The sequence below is a fragment of the Amblyomma mixtum genome, chromosome 8 (assembly GCF_055824585.1).
Source record: "Amblyomma mixtum isolate Tamu chromosome 8, ASM5582458v1, whole genome shotgun sequence".
Lineage (NCBI taxonomy): Eukaryota > Metazoa > Arthropoda > Arachnida > Ixodida > Ixodidae > Amblyomma > Amblyomma mixtum.
The window spans coordinates 71,883,112-71,900,549 of NC_143019.1; the positions used below are offsets into that span (position 1 = coordinate 71,883,112).

At 49.8% G+C, this 17,438-nt stretch overlaps 1 protein-coding gene across 1 annotated transcript; it reads right to left on the bottom strand.

Moving 5' to 3' along the window:
* Positions 1–4,580: 4,580 nt before the first annotated feature.
* On the bottom strand, positions 4,581–17,176 carry LOC149332941 (endothelin-converting enzyme 1-like). Its single transcript, XM_089555930.1, has 4 exons — positions 16,817–17,176; positions 13,811–15,127; positions 9,985–10,092; positions 4,581–6,682 (listed from the first exon to the last, which is right to left on the bottom strand). Exons 1-4 carry the CDS (start codon positions 17,174–17,176, stop codon positions 4,610–4,612), a joined length of 3,858 nt encoding a protein of 1,285 aa, XP_089412056.1. The 3' UTR covers positions 4,581–4,609.
* Between the last annotated feature and the right edge of the window lie 262 nt (positions 17,177–17,438).

Genomic DNA, 17,438 nt, shown 5'->3' on the forward strand with positions numbered 1-17,438 from the left:
CGTCGTTGCGAAACTCAAACATCCTGCTCCGCCAACCTACCGCAGACCGCTTGAAAATGTCCGATTTTGTGGCATCTGGAACAACGTTTCCCTCGCGCTCCATAATCTTATGAATTTGCCAGGTACCTTGTAGAGCCACACCGGTCACATTTTCGCACCCGCGTCGTTCTGGAGCTGTTTTCTTGCTCCCCTCCTTTCGAAACATGATGCACTACGTCCAGTTGTAGTGGTCCTTGATAACCTCAGCACCTTCCGCTGCCTGCTCGTACGTTTGCAGAATTTCTACCGCCTGTGTCAAAGTAAGTTTTGACCCCTTCATGAGTTGTTTCTGTCGCATCTCAGTATTTCGCATTCAGTCAACAACTTTGTCCCGTAGTGCCGCCTCCAAGAAATCCCCGAAGTCGCACGTCTTTGTTAACTGTCGGAGCGCACTGACGTATGCTCGTATAGGTTCATTTCGTACCTATCTCCTTAACGTGAATAGACGCAGCTCGGCTAATACGTTCACGGAGTTTGAAAAATGGTGCTCCAGTAGGCCAAGTGCCTTGGCATAACAATTCTCTTCACTTGCTTCTCTCTACTTTGTCCTTATATGTGGCTGGCGTCCTTTTTATCTCCGGACTCAAAGTGTGGAAAACGCGGCGTCCTTCAACCCCCAGGCACTGTTACAGAATGACCTTTTTCCGCAGGGGCGGTTGCGTCTCCAGTCCCTTCGCTTGCAGAAAATTGGTGAAATCATCACGCCACTTCTCCGAGGGAATCGTCACGAATTCCCGGTCGTCTCACGAAAAGGTGGTAATGGCGGCAGTCCGACCGTTTCCAACTCGTAGGCGACGCCCCATGGACGAACCGCGGCAGCAGGAAACTAAGTTAGGCCAAACACTTCGTTGCTATGTTGGTCGACTGCGCCAGGATGAAGTGACGCGAAGCGCCGAGGGACCAGACGCGGCAACATTGACGGGGTATCGGGAACGCCATTTTATTGCGATCGCCTTTGCTTATATACAGATGAGATGAATGATTGGTAGCGCCCCCTATACATACACAACACCGCGTGTTAAAGTAATAATTTTCTTTGCCACTCTAAGTCTTCAGCCTGACTTCTTACCTTGTTTTTCCCCTTAGGTTTTATTCTTCTCTTCAATTGAATTATCTATGCTTACTGAAGGGTTGCATTGCTGCCCTAATTTTCTTTGGAAAAAGCAACAAATTTTTCTACGCGTTAACTAATTTAACTTTTATATTACGCCAATACTGCATTTTTGCTACTTGCTCCCTGAAAACGGCACACCCTAAGCGATTTTTATACCCTTTGGGCGATAAGTTGGTCGTTTCTGGGATGAACTGTATTGCCAAAACTATGAGTTCTTGAAAGGCTATCCGCTGCCTTAGAACTGAATTGTTCACCCGAAGAAGCAACGTAGGGGCGCGGCAGTTCGTACAAAGAGAGCAACAAAAGAAGAAAAATTGGAGGGGATACTTACGATCCGCCTTAAGGGCATGACGCGATAGCCTAGTGGGTTGTTTCCTATACATGCAGGAGGTCTGGGAGTCCTCATACCACTTCTGGAGCGGTGGTGCAGCGGTGAAGCGATACGCCATTGATCTGGGATGGCAGGTGCTGCCACCTGTGGGACTTGTGCGACACAGATAGCTCTTCCCGAGCGACCAGTCATTATTATAACTGCCACCTGCCATGGCGGGCAGTTTTCTCACTACCCGGTGGGCAAGTTGTGCTGACACCGTAAGGTCACGTGAGCTAGGTAGCCCACCTGCCTCCTAGATTGCACTCTGGGCACCATCTACCAGAGTCATGCTCGCGATTTTTCGCTCACACGCCGACACCGGGTTTCCTGGTGAACGGGGTCGGGGTCTTTAACGATATCGCGTTAAAAAGCCTTGAGGCGACCCACAAGCTCGGCCTGCCAAAGTTCCTGCTGGCAAAAATTTTGCTGTAGCGCGCGCCCAGAGTTGTTGTCTCGACTTTGGTTCCGCGGCCTGCAGCGACTTCACCGCCGATTGTACGGGATCGCGGACCGGCACGGCGATAAAGCAGAAAGCAGTGTCATCACTGTGGCGGCCGACATAGCCGCCACATTGCGGTTTCAGAGGCCTGCAGCAAAGAAGGTTTCAGAATTTTGGCCTAAACCCGTCGGCCTTGAGGGGCACTGCACTGACAGTCACTTAGATCGTATTATTTGGAATCTCTTTTCGCTCTTCCTTATAGCTAGTACTACCGAATGGTCTTGGGCAGGGCACGTAATGCGAAGGCAAGATAAGCGCTGGTCCTTACTGGCTTACTGGGTTTATTGGGGTTTAACGTCCCGAACCAACTCAGGCCATCAGGTACGCCGCAGTGAAGGGCTCCGGAAATTTCGACCATCTGTGGTTCTTTAACGTGCACTGACATCGCAAAGCACACGGGCCTCTAGAATTTCGTCTTCATCGAAATTCCGGCGTCGAAGCCGGGATCGAACCCGCGTCTTTTGGGTCAGCAGCCGAGCGCCGTAAGCACTGAGCCGCCGCGGCGGTAATCTGGTCCTTAAAGGTAACGGAGTGAATTCCAAGAGAACGCAAGAGTAGCAGGGGACGGCAGAAAGTTAGGTGGGCGGATGAGATTAAGAAGATTGCGGGGACAGGGTGGCCGCCGCTGGCACAGGACAGGGTTAATTGGAGGGACATGGGAGAGGCCTTTGCCCTGCGGTGGGCGTAATTAGGGCTGCTGACGATGACGATGCAGATTTTCAGGAGCAAGATCACTAAAGGAGCTTTGAGAACATGTCCCGCAAAGAACAATGCAAGCTTTTTGGAAGATGAGAGTCAGTATTCATTATATGCGCTCTTTCATGCATTTCTTATCTGGAAACGAAATATCCAGTATAGAGTCGCCTATAGCGCCTCCAGTTTTCTCATTCCCATGAACAGAAACTTTTGCTCGTTAAGATAAGGTCTGACATTTTAGCCGTGGATGATTGAGAGTTCTAAATCGTCAGTATAAATATTTTTGTGCGAATTTTGCGCTTGCTCTACGTAGTTTCTCAGTAGCTACAAGAACCTTCTGATTCACGTGCTCTCATATTAATTGCACTGATGCAACATATTTGTCACGCAAATAAAATAGAACGTTTATGTTTTTTCGTATCGGCCAAGACTCACCCTTTATTTACAATGGCAACCGAAAAAGCCTGTCGAACTTGCTGTTAGTGTCCAAGTAATTGTACCAGGTGTTTCAGGGAAGACTTAAACATTAAAAAAAAATAGGCTAATCGAGGTAAAAATGTGGCTTCTGCGGATTAGTATTGCCAGTGTTGGTGGACACCAGAAAATCGGTGAATCGTCTTAAGTAGTAAGTTCGTTAGGTAATTTTTAATGCATAACTTTTTAACTAGTAGAGTTCGGCGCTTAGTGGCAATTAGAGGTTTGTAGCTTGTCGTTAGAAAAAATATTCATGTTAGAATTTCGAAACCATTATTATCGGCGCTGTGGCTCAAACATTTGGCGGCATCGTGAAAAAGTACGTATGCTTTCTAAAAGCATGCAGGCAAAGCAACCTTTCCAGTGCATGCATAACAAGTCAGGAAAGACAAATTTTGTCCAGCCACAGCGTAAAGGGTAATCGCGTTTTCGAAATTCTAGAAACTGATATGGCTATTACAACCCTAGCAGCACAGCTATTCAGCCCAATGCTTGAAATATATTCGCAAAGGCGGGGCCTACAAAGGACCAGCGAGAAACCATCCATTTCCAATATTGGGCCGATTACCTGTGGTGCTTGGGGGGAGGGGGGGGCATCTAATTTTAATGTAAACTCATACGTTGACTTGTTCATAACATTTCTATATACCCGTGTTTTCACCCTTGCCGAGCGGGAAAATACTTCTGAAGCCAGGATGCAGATATGTGAGAGGCAGTAGGTTTCTTTACTTTCGAGGTACAATGGCACAACAAATACGACCCAAAGCCACAGCCAAAACAAACAACATAAGAGTGCTCATCGCAGATGCATGCCATGCAGTGAGCCCACAAAGTGATGCTTAAACGCAACATAGACATTTTGCAGCCTCAAACGGTGACGATATACTCTCAGCTATCTTCCCGCAAACGAAGCTGGCCAAAAGCCATGCTAAGCCACCTTTAAGTCCCACGCCCGTCCACAGAGAAATGTTTCGCGTTACGTCAACAGGCCACGTTGGGTCAAGCACTGTGTGATATTTTCAAACGCACTAGCAAAGATTGTCGCTTAGTTTCACATTCGTTCCAATGGACGCCAAACACATACGCGAAAACCGATTACACACAATATCATGCCAAGATCAATTCACAGAACATATACACTTGCCGTTGAGTAGTGTGTAGGAGAAATAAATATTCTGAGAAGCCTGCACAAAAGTTCCATGCAAATGGCTGCCTGGAAAAGAGTGCTGTAGAGCACGATTACATGTAGCGCCAGCAATTTCTACATTCCCAGTGCAAATAAGACGTACTATAGTGAGTCATTATCGGGCAGGTTAAGCTCTAATTCCGCTTGAGTAACAAAAAATATAGCGTACACACCGTGTCGTGTTCCGTCAAGTGAAATGGCCCACGGCAAAAATCATAGCAGGTTAAATCAAGGAAAAAACGAACATTTCTGTTCGGGGTTCATCTTGGATCCTTTCGGACAGCTGTATACACGGGCGAACGTTGCGGAATTCCGGACGATTTTGTTGCAATCCGCCGAGATGAGGCTCTCGTAACCCGGACGCGCGCATGTCAGGTAGCAGAGCGTCATGAAGAAGACTCTGTCCTCCGGCAGCTGTTCACCAAGCCCCAGGGGCCCGTCCTCACCCCCGAGGTGCGACTCCTTGAGCGCAGCGTAGACTACCTCCACGGCTGGTACCTCGGGGAAGACGCTCTCGTTGTTCGCGCCGTGGTGGCACTCGGCCCTGGCCTTAAACTCTCGCATCGCATCCGCGGAAATGATGGTATCCTCGATCGCGGTACCGTTGTATGAAAACCTGATGCCTGTGCTGTCTATGGCCTTAACCATTTGCATGGCCATCAGGAAGAAGATGCCGCCGTACAGCATGGCCCTGGTACCGTTGCTGTAGAATGCCGGTGCTGCGGCAGCGCCGAGCGCCAGCTCCACAGAGTTGGTGAAGTCCTCGTAGCTTGCGTAGTACGGAGAGTTGTTGCCCGGCAGCATCAAAGCCTCGTCGTATTCTGGAGTCCTGTTAACCCAGGCCGCGGCCACGCGCGTCTTGATCCAGTATTGAGCGTACGACGGCTCCTCCTGCGGAAAGTCTGCGAAAAGCCTTTGCAGTTCGTCGCCACTGAGAAGCGACTCCGCGGGCCAAAGAGCCTTCTTCACGGATGAGAGTTTCCGACTCGCGTGCGACTTGCTCTCGTCGTCCATCCAACTCGAGGTGTTGACCCGCTCAACGGCCGACAGGACAAGGCTCTCGAAGCCGCTGTCGATGGTCTTTCGGTCTCGCGCCGAGAAGCGGGCAAAATAAGCTAGTGTGGAAATGAGGACCTTGAAGGAGGTTTCCACATTGGAAGCGCAGTATGTCGGAAGAAACAGCGCGGCTCTCTCCTTGCTGCCAGTGTAGCTCACGAGGAGGGAGTAGTCAGTGCTAATACCAAAGTATTGCACAACGAGCCAGGATACATGTCTGTTCAGCTTCTGCTTTCCGTACTTCGCCATCAGCGTGGCGACTGTCTCCAGGAATGAGACGTCGGCACTAAGAATCTTGTCCTCCGTGGTGAGTTTCGGGTGGAGCAGCATACCATACTGGAAATCATCGGCCCATTTGGTGGCAGAAGCATTGATTACGTGCGCACCGATCTCGCCGAAGGAGAATGCCGCAGGCCGTGGTGCCGAAGACTTGGCCGTGGCAATCAGCGTTGTTATCACCTCTGATTCCATGGCGCGGATCTCGTTGACGACGCTTTCGTCTACCGATGGTCGACTGGCGCTGTCTGGATAGAGTAGGACAAGGAACTGCTTCCAATAATCGATGTAGTGTTGGGAGACTAACCTGTGGTGATTCAACATAATTGGCAGGATCTGGCTTTGCCTGATCAATATTCGCCGTCTTCCGGAGGGAGTTGGCTGCAGCATGTTTACGGTGATCCAGAATGGCCACTGCCATTGGTAACTCAGGCCGACGAGCAGGCCAAGGGGCGGTTGCAGGTCCTCGGGTAGTTCGGGCCAGCTTAACCCATTCTGGTGCAGCATGGTGTGGACCAACGCCACCTGCGACTGGTCGTAAGGGTAGCTGTCCTTGCACATCTTGTACATGGCCAGCGGCTTTTGTCCGGCGGAGAACTTAAGCGAACCCTTGGCCAGAGTGTCCGGGAAGCGGTCAAACCATGTGAACCGGAGTTCGTCCAAGACGGAAGAAGCGAGGTCGCGGTGATTCTTGGAGGGCTCCCACGCGGAACAAACAAACGCCTCGAAGTCTTCGCAGGGATCCAGAGTCCAGTTGATGCGTGCGGTAAGAAGCGCCGCATGGCGGCGGCAGTCTTCAGTGTTGCACAGTCTGTATTCGCTCCAATGCTGTCTTGGGACGAATGCAAGGAAGTATGCGAAGGAGAGGATGGCGCAGACTCCGAGGCACGCGACGCCGATTTCAACTTTGGTCAGGGAAAACTCTTTCTTTACCGTAAAGGACTCGCGGACCGGGCTCGGAGTTCTCGCCTGAGTCGAGAAAAAAAATTCTGTTAGAGGGGTAGAGCACAAACACTGGAAATGCCTTTTTCTATAAATACAGCAGATGTGGCTTACTGGTTTGAGCATCGGCATCGCATGCGGGAGTTGCAGGGTTCGATCCCCAATCCCACCGGTTAACCACCGGTTGCACAATGGAATCTCCCCCTGGCCTGGTGCTCGGCTTATTCAGAGTGAAATGCTTGGAATATGCGTCTTTGACCCCGCCTTGAGTAAACGAAGATATGCGCCATGGCGCTCTTTGTCCGCACATACCCTTTGCGCAATAAAAAAATCATCATCATCATCAGCTTTTTCTATAGTTTCAAGAAACTACTGCGCTCACAAAATAAAGGACGCACACATGACCTTCGCAAAAATCATGACTAAAAGCTGTGTCCATGCATTAAATGGACACGGGGTGGAAAATATTTCGCGTATGTTGAACAAGTTGCACCAGAAAAGAAAACAAAACAAAAAAGGCAAAGAATAATCGTGCACAGTAATAGTCATTACTAGTCATAAGTCATGTCTAACTAGTCATTAACTAGTCATCAATGAATTAGTCATAACTAACTACTCATTAACCAGTCATCAGCTAGTTAGTCCTGACCAGTCAGTCATAAACAAATCATGACTACTTTGCCATTAACCAATCACGACTAGTTAGCGACCAATTAATTACTCCTGACTAACTAACCATTAACCAGTCATGAGTAGTCAGTCATGATTGGCTACTCATAACTAGTCATGACCAGTCATGATAAGTTAGTCATTAACGAATCATGACAAGTTAGTCATCAGATGCGTCAACAGTAGCAGCCAAAGTTGCGTGGCCCCGCGCACTTTAGATCGTTGAAGTGCCCCCTGAATTTTTATCCCTGCAAACTTCCGGGACCTCATCAGCCCACCTGACTGTCTGCCGGCACTTGCTACCTTTTCCTTCTCTTAGAACCCACTCAGTTGCTACAAGATGGTTCCGGTGTTATGGGGTTTAACGTCCCAAAGCGACTCAGGCTATGAGGGACGCCGTAGTAGATGCCTCTGGATAATTTCTACCCGCTGGGGTTCCTTGACGTGCACTGACATCGCACAGTAAACGGGCCCCAGAAGTTCCCTTCCATTGAAATTCGACAGCAGCGGCGGGGATCGAACCCACGTCTTCTGGGTCAGCAGCCGAGCGCCGTAACCACTGAGCCACCGCGGCGGCTTCCGTTACCATAAGAGACTCTCGGTTATATTCCCTTTGCATTAAACGCCTTGCTAATGCCCATTTCCTCTTGTTTTCATCCAGAATATTATTGAAGTGAAAGTGAGGAGGTTTTAGAATTCGACAAGCTTTAAAGAACTATAGACGCCAAATTTTTGCTTACGTGTTTTCTTCTTTCAAGGGATGCGTTAAACATTGCAATGCATGGATTACCGCAAGGTATTCGCCTACGACCACTAAGTAATTTATAAGTGAATTTCTCCTTGACGCTGTTTACGTTTCGGGTTCATGAACCGAACGATGGCTGTGATATGCAGTTCACACTTTGGTCGCTCGAAGCACAAAAAAAAAAACGGCAATATAACTGCTGATACGTCGTTTGATGTCATTCCAGCCCCTAGAAGCAGGCTGGTTTATGTATTGTAGTTAACTGAAACTCCGTATCAGCGGTTATATTGCAGGTTTTTCTGTGCCTCACGTTACCTAAGTGTGAAGTACGCGTCAAAGCCATCGTTCAATTGATGCAACCGCAAGTGAAACAGCATGAGAGAAGAAAGTGAATTATAAATTATTGAGTCGTCGTAGGCGAATAGAACGTGGCAATCCTTGTAATCTAATGTCTAACGCATCATTTGAGAAAACTTGCAATAAAATTAAAGGGCTCTGAAAGAATCCCTAACACGTTTGCGGTATGCCTGGGATGTTAGAGGACGCCACTTCAGGAATTTCCTCCAGCAAGATTTCTTTTAAATCTGCTTTTAGAAGCTGAGTTATAAATTAGTAAATTGGTTTTTGAGGAAAGGAAATGGTGCAGTATCTGTCTCACATATATCGGCGGACACCTGAACCACGCCGTAAGGGAAGGGAGGAAGGTAGGAGTGAAAGAAGAAAGAGAGAAAGAGTTGCCGTAGTGGAGGTCTCCGGAATAATTCTGACTACCTTGGGATCTTTGACGTGCACTGACATCGCACAGCACACGGGCTCCTCTTGCGTTTCGCCTCCATCAAAACGCGGCCGCCGCGGTCGGGTTCGAACCCAGGTACTCCGGCTGGATAGACGAGCGCCTTACCACTGAGCCACCGCGGCGGGTTATCTTTATTCAAATTTTGAATTTCAGCGTCTGCACGCCTTGCCCTCTCCTCTCGTCACTTTTTGCACGCTGAAAAGTCGGGGCTTCTTCCAGCCCCGGATAATTTCGTTCACTGTGTTGAGGCTATATCGCCTGGTAAGTTGCACACTATATACACCACCCGCGATGACGTCATCCTGCGCGCTCTAGTTATTTTTAATGCTACGCTAGGCAGGCAGCGGTTGCTCTGCCGAGAGCTATATGGCTATGACGTCACCCTGCGTGATCTACTCATTCTTAATGCTAGCCTAGACCTTTCACACAGGCAGGCAGTAGCTCCAATGCCGTGAGCTATACGGCTCCCTGGCTATGACGTCACTTTTCTCGCTCTCGCTCGCTGTTGTTCACGAGCGACATGCAAACACGTGTCAGTTTTTCATGCGTATATCTGCAAGAAACGAAACGCGTACAAGACAACTGATACACGAACGGTAAAATAAATTCTTAGGCAGGGGAAGCTCTGTACAAGCGGAGAGCAATGTACTATAGCAATGTCATTTCGAAAGCGCGAAGACTCAATCAACCTCGCTTAGTTTATGGTTTATGCGGATTTTAACGTCCCAAAGCGACTCGGGCTATGATGGACGCCGTAGTGAAGGGCTCCGAACATTTCGACCCCCTGGGGTTCTTTAACGCGCACTGACATCGCACAGTACACGGGCCTCTAGAATTTCGCCTCCATAGGAATACGACCACAGCGGCCGGGACCGAATCAGAGACTTTCGGGTCAGAAGCCGAGCACCATAACCACTGAGCCATCGCGGCGGTCACAACCTCGCTTGTATTGGCTCTCTAGGAGCTAATATGTTGGATAATTTCTGTTCCTTCCTCAGTTTCCTGTTCGCGTTTCATGGGTTGCTGACAGCGAGTTATCGCGTGTTCAAATGTGAGTTCTTCGACTAGTGAGTAGCCTGAGTAGCCTTTTGGGAATAGTGAGTAGCCCACCCTACTCACAATTTTCTCGAGACCGGAGAATGAGTCGATCACGTCCGCAATCTTCTGTTTCCCGGAGGCCGGTGAGGCTGCATCCTTGGCACCGCTGTCGGGGGAACGGTTTTCGTCCTGTGAACGGGAATTCAACGACGTCAGTTCTGCGCGCGTGGAGAATGCGTTTCGCTCGCAAGGACGGGTTGAGGGTTTGCAATTCAGCGTTCACACTTTCTGGCAACGAAATACGAGCAGCATGGTACAGAGGCAACTTTTAGTGAGAGAGCGACAAACAAAAACTACAGACGGCTTCAGGCAGTTGCGCAAACCCGAACAAACAACGCAAAAAAAATTTGTAGGGCGCACTTAAGCACCGCCTTGAGGCTGTGAAGCGATAGCACAATGGGTTGATTCCCATATATGCATAAGGTAATTCTCTACTTTACATTTACGAATCCCTCATATCGCTCCTTGAACAGCGGCACAGGGGTTAGGTAATGCGCCTCTGCCCTGACATGGCAGGTGCTCCCAGCGGTTGGCCTTGCGTAGCCCAAGTTGCTCTTCCCGAGCGACCAATCACTTAAGCTCCGCCTTAAGGGGATGACGCAATAGCGTAATGGGTTAATTCTCATATATGCGGCTGCTACAACGCGTACCGTCACATCTACACTGATGGCTCTGTCACGTCCTTATCTGCGATTGGCGTCTGGATTCCGTCAACGTGCACCACAATTTCAGCAATACTAAGGCACCGCACCTCGACTACTGCTACTGAGCTGGCTGCTCTGCGTGTTGCATTTACTTACATCCTACAACAACCGCCAAAAGTGTGGGTTATCTTCAGTGACTCTCGCGCTGCACTACAGGCGATAAATTCACCAGGAAGCCTTCAGAAGCAGATCGTCGATGACTTGAATAGGTTACACACCGAGGCCTGTGAGTTACGTCACCGTGTTGTGCTTCAGTGGTTACCCGCTCACTGTGGCCTCGCAGGCAATGATCGTGCTGACTGTGCAGCAAGATCGGCGCATGGCGACACCTCCTTGTTCCTACCGATACCTTTTTGTCGTAGTGATGGCGCGAGACTTCTCGCTACTAAAGCCTGGCAGACGCAACGCTCTTTGTGGTGTGATCCGCGGCGTCAATACAGACCCCTCTTTCGCATCGACCTCGTTTGTGAATTCCGCATGCCCCGGAATTTAAATAGCCGTGACTGTAATTGCCTGCACCGAATTCGTTGGACGTTGCCTTTACTAAATTCTATCTTCATAGAATTGGTGTATTAAGTAGCCCTCAGTGCCCGACATGTGGTGTGCGCGAAGATATTCAACACTTGATCTGCCACTGCCAAATCTTTAATACTCATCGCAAGGCACTGTTAGGTGCTTTAGGACTTCGTCAGGACGACCCCGTGCACCTGGAGCATGTCCTTGGACCCTGGACTGATGCGACTTCGGCTGAGCGAGGGACAAAAGCTTTCTTAGTTTTTCTAAGGGACACGGGTTTAGTGGACATACTTTGATAGCCATCTAAGGGACACGGTTTTAGTGGACACACTTTGATAATCATTGTGTGTGTGAGAGTGCGTGAGTGTTGAGTATGTTTGATGTCACTTTTTTTTTCATTCTCTCTCTCACCCTCTTCTTTCATCCTCATCTGGAGTAGCATGCCAGGCCTATAACCAGGCAGACCTCTCCATTATTCATTAAAGTCTCTCCTCCTCCTCCTCCTCTCATATATGCGCAACTGGTCATTCGTTACCTTCATATGTCCCTGAGAGTCCTCATATCGCTCCTGTCACAGTGGCGCAGGGGTTAATGCGCCTCTGCCCTGCGATGGCAGGTTCTCCCGGTGGTGGCCTTGTGCGGCCCAGGTTGCTCTTCCCTAGAGCCCAATCATTAACTTAACTGCCGCATGCCACGGTGGACAGTTCGCTGTCTGGTGGGCAGGTTGTGATGACCCCGCAAGGTCACGTGACCTGGGTGGTCCACCAGCCTCCTAGGTTGCTCCCTGGGCACTACCTGCCAGCGTTACGCTCGTGATTTTTCGGTCACAACGGCGGCAAAGCCAACGCCGGATATTCTGCGTAACGGGGCATTTAACGCCATAGCGTTAACATCCGGTCTAGCGCCTCTCGGGCTCCTTTCGAGTGGAGTGACCCTGCGGTGATGACGGAAGTTTAAGCAGGCCTGCTAAAATAAGCGACGCAAGCAAAACAAAATATTTATGGTTGGTTGGTTGGTTTATGGGGTTTAACGTCCCAAGGGGCGAATCATAAGGATGACAAAGCAGAGTGAAACTCTTGGTTCGCTTAACGCCGATTATGCCTATTCCGGCGCGTTAGTCTGTATTCACATGGTGGTTTTTATGTCGTTATCGGGTCACCTTGCAGTTCTACACGAAGATACCCTTATGTGGTTTGTTAATCCACTACAGTTATACTCAACTATTTTTGCCTTGAATAAAATGAAGGAGTGTAGACACAAAATTTTGGTTGCGTGCCTTCTTTTGTTCTGATGTTTCAAGCATGAATGCACTCTCAATTTCCCTCAAACTGTTTCGGTTCTAACTTTCGAACGACGGCAGCGACGCCGAAGTTTAGTACACGTTACAGAAGGCACGAGAAAAACGTATAATCGCAGCGTCTTCATTCGCTGACATTACAGATCCCGAGGCAGGCTGGCATCAGCCCTGTACTGACATAAAGCAACGATGCAGCGATTATACGATTTTTTTCATGCATCACATAACCTATACTAAATTTTTTCGTCACAAAAATTGTACATTATTGTAGTTATACATTATTATACAAATTATACTGCCTCGCCGCGCGCTCGTTTGCGGTGAAACTGCACACAGAGCTTGCGTATTATAGTAACTTTTGTTTCGTGGAAAGTTTGAGAACGGTACTAACTCGGTTGAGCCGTACTAGCCGCGAAAACGTAATCGTCTGCGTAGAGTGGCGCCATCTATTTCCTGCTGTGGAAAGCCTCCCGACAAGCTCCGAGGCGAGTGTTGCAAGATGCGCGGTCCCTTTCAATATGCCGCTCCGGCATTTGCGTCCGTTTCAACTGTAGCGGTTCCTACATTTTCGGCTAACTGGGCAGAAAAAATATAACTGATTTAACGAGTCTTTACCATTCAAATGTTATTGTTTGCAACGCTCACCTCGGCGCCTTGTCGTGCGCTTTCCACTGCAGAGAACAGATGGCGCAACTATCGCAATTCAGCGAAAGAACTGCGTTTGCGGGTTCTGGTTCACCGATCTCTATGCAGACGATTATGTTTTCGCTTCATGCACGGCTCAGCTAAGTAAGTACCGTTGTAAAACTTGCTACGATACAAAAGTTACTTTAATACGCAAGCTCTGTATGCAGTGTCACCGCAAACGAGCTAGCGGTTGAGGAGAAAAAATTTTTGAAAACATTCACGATAAAAACGCACAATACTGTACAGAATCGTAGGCGAATATCCCGTGCCGATCTATGCATACTAATGCCTCATGCATTCTTGCAATGACAAAAAAAACACGCAACCAAAAATATGGTGTCCATACTCCATAACAGGAATTCAATGCTTTTTTCCGCAACCGGAAACTGAAGAAATCCTTGAGTGAGTTGTGCTTTATTATGGTGCTCACAACTACATGCCCACACCTATACGCACCCGATCCGCATTGTGGAGTACAATATCTACACTTCGTCCATAGATACCTAAGTGTAGATTTGGCACTGGATGCCATGTTCTCACCATAATTTTGCCGTTAATTCAGCTAGCCTTCCACCTGTGCCTCCCAGACAATTACTTCAGCCGAAAGGAACCTAACCGTGTCTAATCAAGTGAAATGGGTTACCTCATCTGGCCCGACAGCAGGGACGACTCTCGGCGGCGAATCTACACTCACCCTTGCGCTGTTTATGGCCGTCGCTCGCTGTGGAGAGGCTGCGCTGGATGCAAGCTGTTTGTGCATCTGTTGAACATCTGAGCATCGTGTAGAGGGCGCTGCTGCACCCAGCGATTCATCGTACTCGTGTTGTCCAGTGGCATCCACTGCACTCGTTTGCTGGTGAACGCCAGCGACAGCATCGGTTGCCGAAAGGACCTCGCAGGCAACGGCGGGGATTGGAGATACGCCACCGAGCGGGGATACCGCGGCCGAGATAACTGGAGGAAAACCATCACGTGCATCCAATCCTGCCATGGTCATCACAGATTCGCCACCGGCAGCAAACTCTGCTGCAGCGTTACTGCTCGAAAGGCTCTTGCCGCCTACAGTGAGGACCGAAGGCGCGCCACGGAGCGGAGAAGCCGCTCCTGAGGAAATAGGCGGAAGATCTTCGTGTGGCTCAGTGACTGCAGGGAGCGTCGAAGGCTTGTCGTCGGGAGGGACATTCGCGGAAGTTTTGGGGTCAGCAAGGACCTCGCTGGCTACGGTGGACATTGCAGACGCGAGCGGGGACACCGCGGCTGAGGTAATGGGCGAAAGGTCATCCGGTGCTTCGGGGTCTTCCTCAGCCATCTGGGATCTTCCACCTGGACGGGACACAGCGGCACCCTTAGGGATCACGGTGGGGACTAGAGAAGAGCCACCAGCTGGGGACACCACGACCGATGTAATGGGTAAATGGGTGTCTGGCGCTTCAGTGTCTGTCATATGCTTTAGATCCATGATATCTGGACGGAAACTCTCGGGAGCACTGGGAGCCGATCGGCCCTCGCAGGCTGCTGTGGGAATTGGAGATCCCAGCGCGGACACCGCTGCCGAGGTAATGGGGGAAAGGCCTTCGAGCGTTTCATTGCCTGCGATGGGCTTGAGTGCCTTGCTCTCTGGAGAGAACGTTTCAGCGCCGTTGAAGGTCGAAAGGCCTCCAGAGGCTGAGGAACGTATGTTGGGGATGGTAGATGCGCCACCGGAAGAGGGTATTGCTTGAGATCTAGGGATAGAGAGACATTCGGGGGCTTCGACGCCTGCCGTCGGCATTAGGGAGGTGTCAGTCGGATGGGACTTTGCGGTGGCATCTGCGGCGGAAAGGTCCTTGCGGGTGCTAGTCGTGGGCTTTGGAGAACTAAGCGGGGACTTTTCGGCAAGCTCTGGCTTGGTCGAGTGTCGATACTGTTGCTGGTGCTTTTCTCCATGCCCGTGCTTTCCGCTGGTTTTCGGACTTGTCACCTGAAAAAAATGTGCGGCAAGATGTAAGAGCTTTCAGTATTTGCTTATAAACTGTAATTACGGTTGAATTCATCGCTTTATCTGAGCTGCAGGTTTATAATCTGCCGTGCGCGGACCACTAAGCTTGGCTCTAAAAGGCAACATCATCGAACTTGAGGATGCTTAATTGGGACTGATGGATTCGCTTCATAGTTAAAAATCAGCGTAAAGCCGAAAGAATGAAATGCACACATGACTCTGCCTCACTGATATTATTTCTTTTTGTAGCGAAAACAGCAAATTTAACGCAAGAAAGGACGCGAGAAAACATCAAACATCCGGCAACAAAACCGGGTTCTCCGCTGAACAGAATCCATAACGCCATCGCGCAGTAGTCAGGAGCGTTTTGTTGGTTCAGAAATGAGGACCATGGGGAAAGCCTGATATGTGCAAGCGGCTTATAAAAGGAAAGATAGGGGCGCCTAATTCCATAATGTGTGGCGGTACGATAGCATTCGAAGCTGTTGATTTTGCCGTAAATGACTGGTGGGGCTTGCAAGAAGCAGGTTGGTCTTCCCGTACAAAACCTGCCACGGTTGGCAGGGGAAGTTTCGCACAGACGAACCTGGTCTGCGGATGTCATTGCCGGTTTGGTGACCTCCCTTCCCTTGAACCAAATGGGCCATCCTGGTCTAGTGGCGTCGCTTTCGTTCATTTCCGGTAATTCACTGCCGGCCTGATGACATTACTTTCCTCAGCCGATGGGATTTCTGCTTTCTGATAGCGCCATTGCCGGCTAGTTAATCCTATATTTATGGACGACGTCGGGTTTTTATTCCGGTGAGGGTTCTATGCTATCGCATAACAAGGTTCACTCCAAATGAGGGAGACGATGCTGCAACCCAGTTACCCACACCTTCGACCCATCCGTGGCGCAAATGATGGGCATAGGACGCCTGTTCCGTCTTGTCCTCTCTTATGAACGTTCAATTTGCGCCACCCATCTTTCTGTCGCCGTGAGCCAATTCACCCACAATCGCATACAGCGTAAGAAATAATTTTGCTCTGAGCCATTAATGTTAGGAGTTAGAACAAGTACACAGCTCAACCTGCATTGGTGCTTCTTTTTCACTTGGGTGAAAGTAAACCGACAGTGAAATCAGGCTGTGGGCGGTTAATATTTAAACATATGGCACATCTAGCGGCAGCTTATAAAGGAAAAAATTTGGTCGGCGCTTAAACCATAAGGGTACAATGTGATAACATTATACACATCCTTCCTGCGCAAGTATAGTCCTTCTCTTTTATGGATTCACGGATCACAGGGAGTTCTCATCCCAGTACTAGCGCACTGGAGCAGAGGTTAAGCGATGTGCCTCTGCCTCGACAGGTGGCTGTTGGAAACTCGGCCGCCGGTGGAGCTTACGAGAACCATGAGCTCCCGTAAGGCTGATCTCTGCACAAATGGTTTTTCTGGAGGCTATCTCTCTCTCGACCAATAAGCTGATACGCAGCGCCACGGTGGAAAGGTGGCACCTGCACTGAATTAATTTGAATCAATTTCGCTTCCACATGCAATGATGTTCAGTTGCCAACAACCTGGTGGATAGGTGGACCAATTTCTTTTTGTGACGTGGATGGACGGACGCCGGCTATTCCCTCGAACGCGACCTCTAATCCTATATCACATCAAAATGAAGAAATTCCCACCTTGGGCTGTGAACCCGCAGTTGCGGCTGACGGTGACGCCGGATGATCTGCCGCTGCTGGTCGCGCCACGTCCCGCGGGACTGACTGGACCGGACCCCTCCGCCGTTCGTGTCCTCTCGCTGGGGTCCTCGTTGCCGGTGACGCAGCGGATTCGCCCGGGTGCTGGCCAGCGGCCTCTTCCGGGCCTGTCTTCTTGCGGGCTTTGTCGGCAACCGTAGGCTTCACGTCCGCCGCCTTGGAGGTCGTGGCGATCCGCGAAGGCGTGCGGCCCGGCACGGGGGACTTGGCGGTGGCGTCCTCCGACCCACTGGACTGCCGTTGCTTCCCGCTGTGGCCGAGGCTTGTGCTCGGTTTGGGCATGGTGACCTGGGCGCGAAAGTTTATAGATGGCGGCAGTAGCTGTTTAGACGTACGCGTAAAGGTGCGGCCAAGTAAAAAAAGTTACGATCCGTCAAGTCCAACTGAGGGAAAGCTTGAGGACAATTCACTATATGAAACTTGGGCAGAGTTGTCTGAATGAACAACACTACGTTATTTGGATTGTATTCTCTGTTAGGAGTAAACAGCTAGGCTAGAAAGAAGGTGTAGAAAGGAGGTGTAGAAAGAAGGTATAGAAATTGGT